The sequence below is a fragment of the Branchiostoma lanceolatum genome, chromosome 14 (assembly GCF_035083965.1).
Source record: "Branchiostoma lanceolatum isolate klBraLanc5 chromosome 14, klBraLanc5.hap2, whole genome shotgun sequence".
Taxonomy (NCBI): Eukaryota; Metazoa; Chordata; class Leptocardii; order Amphioxiformes; family Branchiostomatidae; genus Branchiostoma; species Branchiostoma lanceolatum.
In genome coordinates, this window is record NC_089735.1 from 7,613,157 (window position 1) to 7,626,087 (window position 12,931).

General features: G+C 41.3%; 1 protein-coding gene across 1 annotated transcript; it reads right to left on the bottom strand.

Moving 5' to 3' along the window:
• Window positions 1-5,239: 5,239 nt before the first annotated feature.
• LOC136448354 (chlorocatechol 1,2-dioxygenase-like) lies at window positions 5,240-11,338 on the bottom strand. The gene is made up of 5 exons (XM_066447768.1): window positions 11,196-11,338; window positions 10,195-10,301; window positions 8,683-8,753; window positions 6,929-7,069; window positions 5,240-6,291 (listed from the first exon to the last, which is right to left on the bottom strand). Exons 1-5 carry the CDS (start codon window positions 11,260-11,262, stop codon window positions 6,075-6,077), a joined length of 603 nt encoding a protein of 200 aa, XP_066303865.1. The 5' UTR covers window positions 11,263-11,338; the 3' UTR covers window positions 5,240-6,074.
• Between the last annotated feature and the right edge of the window lie 1,593 nt (window positions 11,339-12,931).

Consider the following 12,931-nt stretch of genomic DNA (forward strand, 5'->3'; position numbering starts at 1 on the left):
TGAGCCATTACAGTCATACATTGTCTGTAAGCAATCTGCAAACCGCGATGAACATTTTCTATCCAATAACCTTCCCCGGAGTAAAATAGGATTACCAATACTAAAGTTTATACATCACATATTTCAAGACTAATGTAATGATTCTGGCTGTTTCTTCCTATTAGTCCAGCGGAATAGCTGAAAAAATGTACAAATTTGTCTAAAAGCACACAATTTAGCACACATGCAGTTGAATGTATTCTGAACAAATATAGATATGGAGGCATCTCAATTTCCGCCCAGAATAAATTTTACGGGATTTTTTGCCCATTTTGTATTCTATTCGTAGGCATATTTCCAGGAAACTAAGCTGTCTCAGCAACTAACGAAAAACAATAGAGCATGAAAGGGCACAGGCTTTGCTCTCTAGGAGCCATGTTTTGACAAACAACATGCATTTCATGAATATCATTTTCAGTGTTTTTTTCCAAATTCCCATCGTTACCAGATAGCCCATTGTAAACATATTTTGCCAACAACCCAACCACCCAGTAAAATGGGGCCATTTTGGTGATACACGTACAATGTAGTAAGAAGATAAAGGGTCTATGAATATCTAAGAGTAAAATTCATATTCATATCACGCACGTTTTAGAAAGGGCTCAGCTGCCTCCTGTTCTTTTACCACTCCATTTGTCACTGTTCACTTTGATGTAGCGACAATAAAACGTCTGTAGTGCTGCTTTGGTATTGGACGTGATCACTACATATTCTACAACAAAAAATTAATTTTGAGAACTACTATTAGGTTTATAATGTTTTAGTAAATAAACGTGTTCATCACAAGTTTACGCTGGTGAAGCACTTGAAACAAAACTGCACGGTGAATCACCTTAAGACGCCACACGTAATATAGTAATAGTCAGGGAGATCTATACTTTTCCCCCCTTAGGCATTCGTAGATTAAGATGTGTAGCAATTTCTTTTATTATTGAAGTATAGGGCTATACGACATATTGAGTTCATTGAATTTTCGTGTCTTTCATGTAGGGGAATCCGGCACAAGATGCTTTTGTGGAAAGAATCAATGGCACACGTCGTCTATGATTCCACACGTCCACCTCAAACTTTTCGCTCATCTGTTTCAATTCCGTACGTGACTGTTTCTTTGGAAATTATAGTAGCAGCTCTAGTTTATAACAGGAAAACGTGCACTTATTACTCGGTGCCTTATATACCATTACCGTTTAAATTAATGAAATGGCTTTGCAAAATACAAGGATCATGATGTCGTAAAGAAAGCAAAGGAACGTATTTCTATGCGGATTAACTGCGACATTGAAGGAAACTTATCAGTTAAAAGAGATTCCAAGTGCGATTTCCGCCTTCCTTGTCAAAAATATGTCCTGAATTTGTTATCTACGTAATGGCGGGTGCGTTGAATTGAATGTTGAATGCATTGTTTTATCACATACATGCCAACATAGCATGTAATTCATTTTTGTTTTATTATCATTATTGCTGTATTAAACCCGTTTCTGTAAGTCTTCCTGCTCATAAGACGTACTGTAGACATCCCTTCTCTGAATAACGTTGCAGAGACTTTTGCAATCAAAGTCATTAAACACAATTAATTAATTTTCAGCGCTTTATTCATATATGTGTGTTATAGTATCTATTTAAAGTGTTTTTTATTAAATCCTATTTGTTGAGTGTTCTCACCAGAATTCCAGATCGTGTTGATGGACTTGTATGGATTTTTGCACGTTTTGAGGTACTGATGAAACCTGGCGATTTTGGGATCCTAGCAGCTTTGTCGGGTACTGCAGTATTACAGAACGACACCCCGTTGTTGATGATAGAGTGATTTAGCCCATATAGACATATACATTCTGCCTCGGATCAACGACTTCAATTTGGGACACCCGGTTAGCTTTGGACTTACTCAGCATTAACTGTTATAGCGCATGAAAAGGCTAGGGCTATGGAATTAAGAACTTCACAGAAATATTTGACGGAAGTATTAGATCTTCGATTATTTGTTGCTAATGACAATGTGATAAGAAAACATTCTTATCTTTAATTCCCACAAGGGATTTTAAGATGTGATTGGATAAAACTGTTATCACTTACAAGGCTCCGTTTGATAAAAGCTTTTGAGCGACATTACGCATACAGATATATTTTACGTGTCAAGTGGGTATTAAGTACTCAAAGCACTCGTAAAACACGAAAACAACGTTTTATTCCAACGCATATGTTTGCCTTTTTATTCCGCTCGAGTGCTATCGAATTTGCTCTGGCCTTCACCTCAAACTCAAAAGTGAACCCATCCCACCCTGCACCTTGGCAGGTCCCGGATGTGCCTTCATTAACACGCATGAAACAACCTGGGACAAACGGTCAAGAGGAGAATGGACTAATGGCGTCCCAACTGGGGAATAAAGTCGACCTTTTTCCCACCTTGTTATTATAATCAGTGCTATAAAGACCATGACGGATAAAAGTTAATGTAGCTAAGTGTAAAGGGCAGGCGTGGCAGAGGAAGACACACCATTAACCTTTGCCTCTTGTGTACTGATCGACACAGATGATATAACATGAAATTTACAGTGCCTTACAATTCACTGTGCAAAGTTAAAGGCAAAGTATTTCAATGATGTTTGACTTACCTATCTTCTTCCTAGTAAATTAAAGTAAAACTAATAGCATCAGTCCAATTCTATAGGATACCATTTTGGTACCTGCACTTATATATTTATATGATTCTGCAATCCTACTGAGGATGGGTACGACTGGAAAAGAGACGCATCGTCCTGTTGGATTGTGATGAGAAGCCGGCGGCCCTGTGTACGAGGGAGCTCATGATGTCTATACTCGGAGAACGTAGAAGAACCCAACACGTTTATCGAGAAGAGTATCGGTGACCTGGCTTGCTTGGCTGAATAGACGAGCCGTAGCGAAGCCGCATTGTACTAGTGGTACTAGCTGATGAAAAAGCGTTTATGACCTTAGATTCTTCTTTTTTTTTTCTTTTCTTTACACTGAACCAGTAAACCGCACACCGCTAATGCAGGCTTTAAAGGTATTGGTTATGTTACTCCATTCAGTCAAAAACATGACTCTCATTTCTAGGCCCGCCGTGTATTTGTAAGTTATTTGCCAATTATATCGCCACCTGTGGTCAAGAGGCAAGGTGATTGCCTAATAACACTTCTTTTAACAGCATGAAAAGGAGTACTAGTATCTGATTGGCTCCTTGCTGACTAGTGTTAACGATTATATATTCATACTGCCCCCGCCTCGGTAGATGTTTACAGGAGTGGGTCGAAAATAGCATGGAATTCAGCCTTGTTAGCTTTGTCCGCTTCCAACGGACCGGGTAGTGACGTTAGGAGCGGACCAAAGCGAAGAAGGCTGGAATCAAGGCTAGGTCGGGGCCAGGACTTGCTTTAGGATAACGATGCCCAAAAAATAATGCTTCACGAAGGGTGTATGGGAATCTGTGACGAAGTATCTATAATTCCTTGCACATGGTTCCCATCCCTGACATCCCTAAATTTGATTATAAAATTCATAGAAGTCTACAATGCAAGAGTCGCCTTAGAGCCGTACAGAATTGACCCAGAGGTATTATTGACAATACAGGTCAGTCGTGAACTTGCACCCGGTCGTGTGGGCGATCTAAAACTTCGAAACTTGAATACAATGCTGAAAAACATTTTGAGACGAGGAGAGAGAAAGGTATTCTGAAAAATACAAATTGTAGATACGTCTTTCGCTCGGTCTGTGACAGCAGATTCTGTGTGACGCCTGTTATAGTGGTATGTGAAATTTGATGTGAAGGCCTCCACACATTTTAACCCCCTTCATCTACGGTTTGCTGTGGAGGGAATGTCTTTGCTCCAATAAGACATGGCTCACAGAGCAGCAGTCTAGAAGCGCCATCTGGCTAGTCTGATGGACACTGCAGGTTATACTTACAATCCCGGACAAATATAACCCCCAATGTGACGTCACTTTAAAGGTCATATGTGTTGGTAGCTTTCATTCTGAATCAAAGTTGCACTGCAAGTGCCTACACAAAAATTTGACTTACCCAAATTTTCGTCTGATCAGCTCCAGTCTCCAGTGAAATGAGCATTTCGCTGACAGTAAGTCCAATTTTTGCGTTGACAATTGCAGTTCATCTTTGACTCAGAGCACATTGTGACGTGTAGTCCAACATGATCGTTGAACAGAACTCCATTTCGTGGAGTTATTTTACCATGTCTCAACAACAAACATTGACGATTTCCGTTTGCAGATCCGTCATGGCTCTGACGTACCTCCGGTCGACTGATCCGGTTTCCTGGGCGCAGGACCCGGATAAAGAAAAAAACTGTCTCAGCCAGCACGGAACAACTTGATAAGTGACACGGATGAGTTTGCGAGAAAACAGATAAAGTACTAGGCAATGCACAACAATGCATGCTCTCCAAGCAGAGGTTGGGCTCCGACTTGTTTTCTGACGCCTTTTATGCGTTTTTGCCAAGCTTTCTTTTTTGTCAAGGTTTCTTTTATACGTCGCCCCTGGCAAAATAGAAAGCCTGGCCAAAACGCATAAAAGATGTCAAAAACAAGCCCTACCTCTAGAGTATTGGAGATTCTTTTTACACAACCGGTAATTCTCACCTGCTAACGTTTCGATGTCTGTCAGACACCTTCATCAGAGCTTCTGACTGGAGTACTGCTTCTCACCGCTATAAGTCCTGCGAAGCTGGTGTGTTACGCCTGATGGCGGTTATACCGGCTATATAGATACAGATATAGATACAGATACAGACAGACATCGAAACGTTAGCAGGTGAGAATTACCGGTTGTGTAAAAAGAATCTCCAATACTCTATGTTCTACCAACCTGATGAAATTATTTTCGGAAGCCCTACCTCTGCTCGCATTGTTGTGTATTGCCTAGTACTTTATCTATTTTCTTTCTTTCTTTCTTTCGTTCTGTTTTGCCTACCAGCAGCTTCCAATACACAACTGCTTTATTGAATTGCTTTTAGAACCCATATCGATCTCGTCTCATCATGCAAAAGAAATATATCACCTTTGAATCTGTAGTCGCATCTGGTGGTCAATGTCGATATTAAATTCCCCTACATCAGATACCTGAATAGTAGAGAGAAATTTATATTTCTTACAGCCTTCGATAAACCAACTCTAACTAATCACACAGCCTCCTACATTCATACAATTACCAAGAAGCGAGAGGAAGTTGAAAGTACTAGAGTATGCTTGATTGTTGTATACAGTAATACTCATGAATATGTATATAGTTGTTAACATGTGACCTGTGCTAAGTCCAGGGGGCAAACATGTACAATAAAGGTCTTCATTCTTCATTCTAATCTTCTTCTATTAATTGAGAAAAAGCAAGTGTACATGTAGTTTGACCACGATACTTAGAAACCACAATGATTGAAACGGAAGTAGTGAATTCTGATAACATTACTACTTTTAGCATGAAAATACCAAAACTTATTAACGTAATTCAACATGATGTAACTACAGCCAAACCTGGTCTCAGCAACCACTCCAGCAGTGGGGGAAATGGTTTCTGATTAGTAAAACAATAGGTCTGTCCATTGGATGGTTACTAGGCTAGCTCCTGCAGAGATAAACAATTTAAAATGGCCAATGCTGGGCTGGGTGCCGCTGTCAATCAATTTTAGGCGTGTAAATACCCCCTGGGAACAGGAAAAACGTAGTTGCTGGTTGGGTAAGACTGTTGGTTGTTCATCAGAGGGTAATTAACTATGTAAATTAGGATGGGATTGTTTTAATGTGGCTTGTGACGGGAGGTGGTTGCCTGCGGTAGGTGGTTGCCTGGCCAATTTGACTGTATGTATTTTAGGAAAGGTCCTGTTAGATTCTCGTTTACAATTTTACGACCTATAAAAAGGCGCGTGGCTTAAAAGGAAAACATACCTAGTCTGAAAGGGTATTAGACGACGATTGGAGTACTTACAATTGGATGTTCATGCGATATAAAACGTGGCGTGCATGCATGCAAATCTGTTATACTTGTTATACGACCAAACTTCAGTTTGTCAGATCAGAACGATGTCCCACTCCGCCACCTCACTGACGGTGAAGGTAGTCCCTGCCACGGTGTACCTCCCCTCGGCACCGCTAGGGGTCCGGGGCTCCGCCACCTGGCTGGGGTTCTCCGACCCACAGGACCCACATGGATCTTGGTCACCCAAGTTGCTGTCCCCGGAGAAATACATCTGTGTCACCAGGGTCTGCCGACCTGGGGCTGTCACCCTGGGAGAGTGAATAAATAGATAAATGAACAAAGTAACTAGATGGTTTTTCTGTCCCATAGGACCCAGAAGGTTTGTGGTCACCCGGCCTGCTGACATAGGTGAAACACCCATGGTCCACCAGGGTCCGTCGACCTGTGGCTGTCACCCTGGTGTCAGAAATATAGGAGCAAATGAGTGGACGAAGAAACAAATGAAGGAAGGAATAAATACCTACTAGGTAAATGAATGCAATGAAGGAATGAAGGAATGAAGGAAGGAAGGAAGGAAGGAAGGAAGGAAGGAAGGAAGGAAGGAAGGAAGGAAGGAAGGAAGGAAGGAAGGAAGGAAGGAAGGAAGGAAGGAAGGAAGGAAGGAAGGAAGGAAGGAAGGAAGGAAGGAAGGAAGGAAGGAAGGAAGGAAGGAAGGAAGGAAGGAAGGAAGGAAGCACATGTCACAAACAAATACACGTTTACTAACATAAACATGTTGGTACGGGTATATCGTAGTCTAGCATATATAAGTCCGGCTTCTTCTCTCTTCTTGGAACTTTGAATTTCAAGATTATAGCGGTCTAGCTATAATCAGGTTATCAAAGCGCTTGAGAAATAGAAATCATTCAGTGCTACTCATATCTAAAAGTTGTTGATGCTACCAACCTGAGGTGCACATGCGCGGGTCGGCGGTACCATCCCCAGCCGTACTTTCCCGGCCTGATGGTGATGAAGCTGTACCTCCCCTGGGGGTCCGTGGTGACCTTCCCGCGGCAGAAGTTCAACATCGCGGTGTTCATGTAGTATCTGAGGAGGGGGAGGGGGGCGGTAAACAGATAAGATACAACAGAGCTGTGTGGCTTGTGATCTCATTCATGTTTTACTCCCAGTGTGCGCTCTAAAAGAGTGCCGATCCAAAAACAGTTGCATGAACGCGTGTTTAAAGCAGTGGAACATTCGTTGAAGAGATTTATAAGTCACGTGTAGCTACTGTTTCTTTGTACTGAGTATCCTTCAAGCAGTGACATTTTGAAGGCAACAAAACACGCACCTCCGCCCACTGTGCGTCTTGAGCACGTAGTGACCTAGTCTAGCTGCGCAAGTCCTACTTACCCCTGCTCCGCAAGGAGGCGGGAGAGGCCAGACGATCTACGCAAGTCTCGACCTAGTCTCGATCTCGTGTTCTCGCGAGACGAGGTACTAGGTCACTCCGTGATCATGACGTACAGTGGACGTCAAACATTTTGAGGTAGTGTACGTGTTTTGTTACCTTTATTACGTCACTGATTGAAGAATACTCTAGTAACGGTCATTCCCTTTTAGTCAGAAAAACTGATCGTCGAAAAGACTTCGGGAAAATTTCCGCCGGTCGGTGCAATGAACCTGAACATAGGTGTGGGTCTTCTCTGTTTCGTCCAATGGAAGATTATATCAGCTCTTCTGCTAGTTTAATACATGAACTAAATCGAGATTAAATTCTTGCTCCGTTACCCCACGAAAAAAGGAAAAATCAATCCATGCCGTTTTTCACGTATCATTTCATCCTCAACACAAGTGAACCGTCAAACTGAATGTTATGTAGTTACAACAGGTTTACGTCAAAAATTCTGTCTTTGTGTCTTTCCCACTGATTACTTTGATTGACAGACGCAGTTTATTGCATGGTTGCCGAGACCAATGAGCGCCAATTAGGCCACAGCAAGTAATTTTTATGGATGACATCAGCGCGCTCATTAATTTTCGCCTGATTTCGAAATAAAAAACAAGAAATTTCATTGCCCTCCGACAGTGGTCAACATGCCGATTTCGAAATAAAAAACAAGAAATTTCATTGCCCTCCGACAGTGGTCAACATGCCAAAAATGGGCAAATATGTCGTAAACGTTGACAGTCTAAGGTGTTTCATTGCATATGAATACCCAGTGTGGTTCCTGCCCATGATGGTATAATAACAAGCTGTTTTCTGCATTTGTTCTAGCAAGGACATTATACAAATAATGGGGGGGGGGGGTCTAGTTAATTGAGCTGTATACACAAGGTGTTTCATCACATATGAATACCCAGTGTAGTTGCGTCAGATGATGGTACAACAAGCTCTTTTTTGCATTTGTTGTAGTTAGTCTATTGAGTGGATACACATCTACAAGGACATGTCAACTGTTGAGTCAAGGAGGTTTTATATTTTATATGAAACCTCATTGGTTTAATACAGCAATAAAAGACCTGTTTGTCACGATATCATATTTCGTGGCCTCAATTCTTGTTTAACAAGATTTATGATCTCAAAATTTGAAAATATAGGAATCTTGTTTTTTTTTGCCCGCCTTGTTTTTTTTGTGCCCTATCTCATTAATTTTGGAGTCTGCGGAGGATGTCATCCATAAAATTTACTTGCTGTGGCCTTAGTAATGAATACTCACCTTGCGCTCGAGTCAGCCTGCCAAAGCTCCAGTGTTGCCCCGGAAACAACGGAACACGAGGTGTCCCTCACCTGAATAGGGCAACAGACATGCTATTTGAATCTAAAGCCATACACAACACCAGAGGAGAATGTTCTGGTTCGGCTAATAATATCTTTCTGAATCCAAGAACGTAACTGCACTGGCAACTTGACCTTGAACCTGGAGTAGACAGCAGTTGCATCATACAGCATCAATATTCTGATATGATGGAACAAGTGATGATGATTCTGACAACCCCCGAGTACCCTTAATTACAGCCAGGTGTAGAATGTAGGTAGGCAGTAGGCAGTAACAAGTTATATCGCGAAGAACCATTGGATACACTTCAACTTTCTATAGAAAGCTTAGCTTGAGCTTGAAATTACCTTAGCAATGTTTTTCTGGATACTTGTTTGTCAACTTACTGTAATTGTATTTTCCACTTGTTTTGGGTCAAAGCTTGATTTTTGTCAATCATCTAATACTTGAAGAAAAAAAAGCCCTCGCAAAAAATTGGCGGGTCTTGGGAAATCTAGGTCCGATGTTGAAAAAAAATGTTTGTAGCGTTTGTGTGAATAGTTGTTTATCAATTTCCACCCGTAGCAACTTAATTCTTTTATTGTTGACCCAAAAATTGATTTGGAACTTCAGCAATTATCCCATAGGAACAACACTTAAAGGGATGAGTCCCATCATGCATCACATCCCAAGGGTCTTCATGAAGGGGCACTACTCAATTCATGGGTTATAAATGGTTCATTTGTTTATTCATCTGTGAATAATTTCAACAAATTTGTTTTACTTTGTATTCATAAAGATGTGGTCTTTTACAAATAACACCCGCTTCCGAGTTGAATTTTCGGTAAGCCACCATATGATTTCTATATTTACATACGTGAATAATTTCATTGTTGATAGACGACGGTAAAACAAAGTCTATTTCATTCACAACCAGAAAGTTACAATAGGTCGACGTTTCGGTGACCGTACTGGAGCACGGCTCTCACTGATGTTGTACTGAGTGTATGTAGTACTGTGTGTACTTGTTGTACCAGTGTTGGTACCACTAGTATATTAGAAACTGTGGCTAACCGTTCCAAAGACCATCAGATCACACCACCCGCTGGCACGGTACTGTGTATGTAATGACAGTGTCACCATTATGACTTACCGTTCAGTAGACCGGTAGGTAGGGACCACCGGAGTACACCACTCGCTTGTGCGGTACTATGTACAGTGGTGCCTCTATGGTTCTTGTATATCTAGTAATGACAGTGGCACCACTATGACTACCAATGTTGGTTTCACAAGTAAAACCTTTGACTAACCGTTCCATAGACCAGTAGGTAGGGACCACTAGAGCACAACACTCGCTTGTGCGGTACTATGTACAGTGATACCTCTATGTGTACTTGCATATCTAGTATAATGATAGTCACACCACTGTGACTACCAATGTTATTACCACAAGTAGTTGAACCTTTGACTAACCGTTCCGTACACCAGTAGGTAGGGACCACCGGAGCACACCACTCGCTGGTACGGTACTCCGTGTAGGTAGTACGGGCCCAGAACATCCCGGTGGGTCGCGGGACAACCTGTTGCCACGGAAACGTTAACACATTAATACATCTGTCTACGTCTTTCTCTCTATCTATTCATCTCTCTCTATCTATCTACCAATAGATAGATAGATAGAGAGAGATAGATAGATAGATAGATAGATAGATAGATATAGATAGATAGATAGATAGATAGATAGATAGATCGATCGATCGATCGATAGATAGATAGATAGATAGATAGATAGATAGATAGATAGATAGATCGATAGATAGATAGATAGATAGATAGATAGATAGATAGATAGATAGATAAATATACATGTATGTGTGTGTGTGTGCACGTGTGTGTTTGTGCACGTGTGACTCATTGCGTTTTTGTGCACTGATTTTAAAAACTGCAAAGCACTCAGATAATTGTGAAAACATTTTAGCCGCGAAAAATAATAATATCTTACATGTCCCGTGAACTACTTGTATTTTATTTTGGGTTTTAAAATGTGATATCGAACCAGTTTAGCTCACTGAAAAGCTATTGTTCCACTGCATCCTTGCAGTTTTAAAATAAACCGCTAGTGGGCGAAACCTACAGACAAAACTTCTCCGTGACGTCAGAGGCTACCTCCCACCTAATCAAAACCATAAGGTTACTGTGTGTCAAGAACAGGAGTTACAAAAACAAGAAAGTCTGCTGCAGAAAAAAGGGGAAACCACTGGCTTCCACAGGTTGAGATTAAGATGATGTGACCGTCCTAACAAGAATGTATCGAACTGGCAGCAGTAACACACAGAGAGACGTGATTTGCATGTTTTAACGTTGTGAGCTTTGAGAGCATGAAAGGAAATAGTCAACCAGCAAAAACAGATTATGTGACATCTTAAAACCCAACCGATGTCTTAGAGTTTGGAGGAAGTTGACGTGTTACGTACCTGACTGGGCAAAGGCTCCAGGACCGACGATCCAGCCCACAAGGAGAATGCTGAGGAGCGGAAACATGACTGAAAACCGTTGAAAAGGAACACCGCCTTCTTGGAAGCCTTGCTGGAGAAATGACCTGGACTTGTTTACGTAACTTATAATATATGTGTTACAAAACCTGTGAAGGTGACACCTGATCTGAACCCCAGACTGTTACCGCGGACCGGGGCCTGCAAAATCCATAGCAAAAGGAAACATTTCTACTTGCGAAAACTCCGAGGAATTCAGGCAAATATTAAGTTTCCTTGGAGCCATCTTGTTGGTTAAGCGAAGAGCTTTTACCTGTCAGTGAATCCTATATTGGCCCTGGTATTAAAACTAGCCTGAATGCCTGACCCCCAATCTCTAAAATACTATAGTATCACCCCTCACGATAAAAATTTTAGAGATTGGGGGTCTGGTAGCCTGACGAATCGCGCTCCTAGTGGCCGGCCGGCCTGTAACCGCCATCCCTCTTGGGCTGGGGGTCAGTAACCTCCGGCCGAGAGCTTGTGTAAATACAGGCTAGGGGGTCTGGCATTCAGCTGTGGTTAACAGTCTGGCCTTTGGACAAGTTTCAGTAAGTAATTTGCCCTCCTCCAAGATACTAGCCTCGATGCCAGGTCCACCGTACTTGACGAGAAACCCTTCGTTCGAAGTAACGATTTACATAACTAGAAACAAATTATGCGAATCAGGAGCTAATTTAAAGGTAATGAGGAGAGTTTATAAATACCCCGCATTTAATTAAAGAACTCTCAAACATGTGACATATGTCACTGAAAAAGAGAGGGATGTCGATAGATACCAATTATGCAAATGTCGACTTAATGAAGAAATAAATAATGCGAAAATACTATGATTCCGTAGAGGTAAATGATGAACATTCATTTTTGTGAAAGTAAATTGGAGGTAAAGTTGAACACTTGTAGACATAAATCAGGGCCTTTACATAATTTATGAGTAAATACTACAAAAGACCTCTGTGTGTTCGTACCTATAACATTTGGATGGATTCCGATCACGCCCCGATGATGCATGGCGATTTTTTATCGTAACAGTATTTTCATTTTGAACGGACTGTGGTACACACACACGATAAAGAGGTGTGGGTCGCCTGCCTGTAGTTCATTGGCTATTCTCCGAGCAGAGGTTAGGCCAGTGCCTTGGTTTCCGTGCTGCCTGGTGTTATGCGATAAACAAATACCTTGACATAAATGGAAACAGGTTTTAAAGAAATTGTCCTTCCTGGTAAAGAGGGTACCAAACACCTTAGCACACACAAGAAACACCATAATTAATTCACAAGGGATTGTACGTGTCCTACCGACTCGTTTTTAATGATTAACATTATGTGTTATGTCATTGAACCCGAGTTCATTCTTATTTCAAATGATAGCTCATTTGCTATGATCACGCTTTTGTGCCAAAACCTCCATGACTGATTTTTTTTGTCCCCCCTATGTTCTACAGGAAAAAAAAATTCTTTACATTCTTTTGCAATCAAGTTTATTGAACGGAAACAGTTGGTCTCCGGTCCCATGTAATGATCTAACACATGTAGAGTTCGGGTCTGTGTTTTTTAGAAATTCTTCTCGTCTTTCTTGTGGTCCGCAGGTTTTAGTGGAGGCAAAGAGTTAAAAATACGGACCTTTAGAAAGATGACTAGAATAGCACATGCACAGAAATACGTCTCAACACCGAGCAG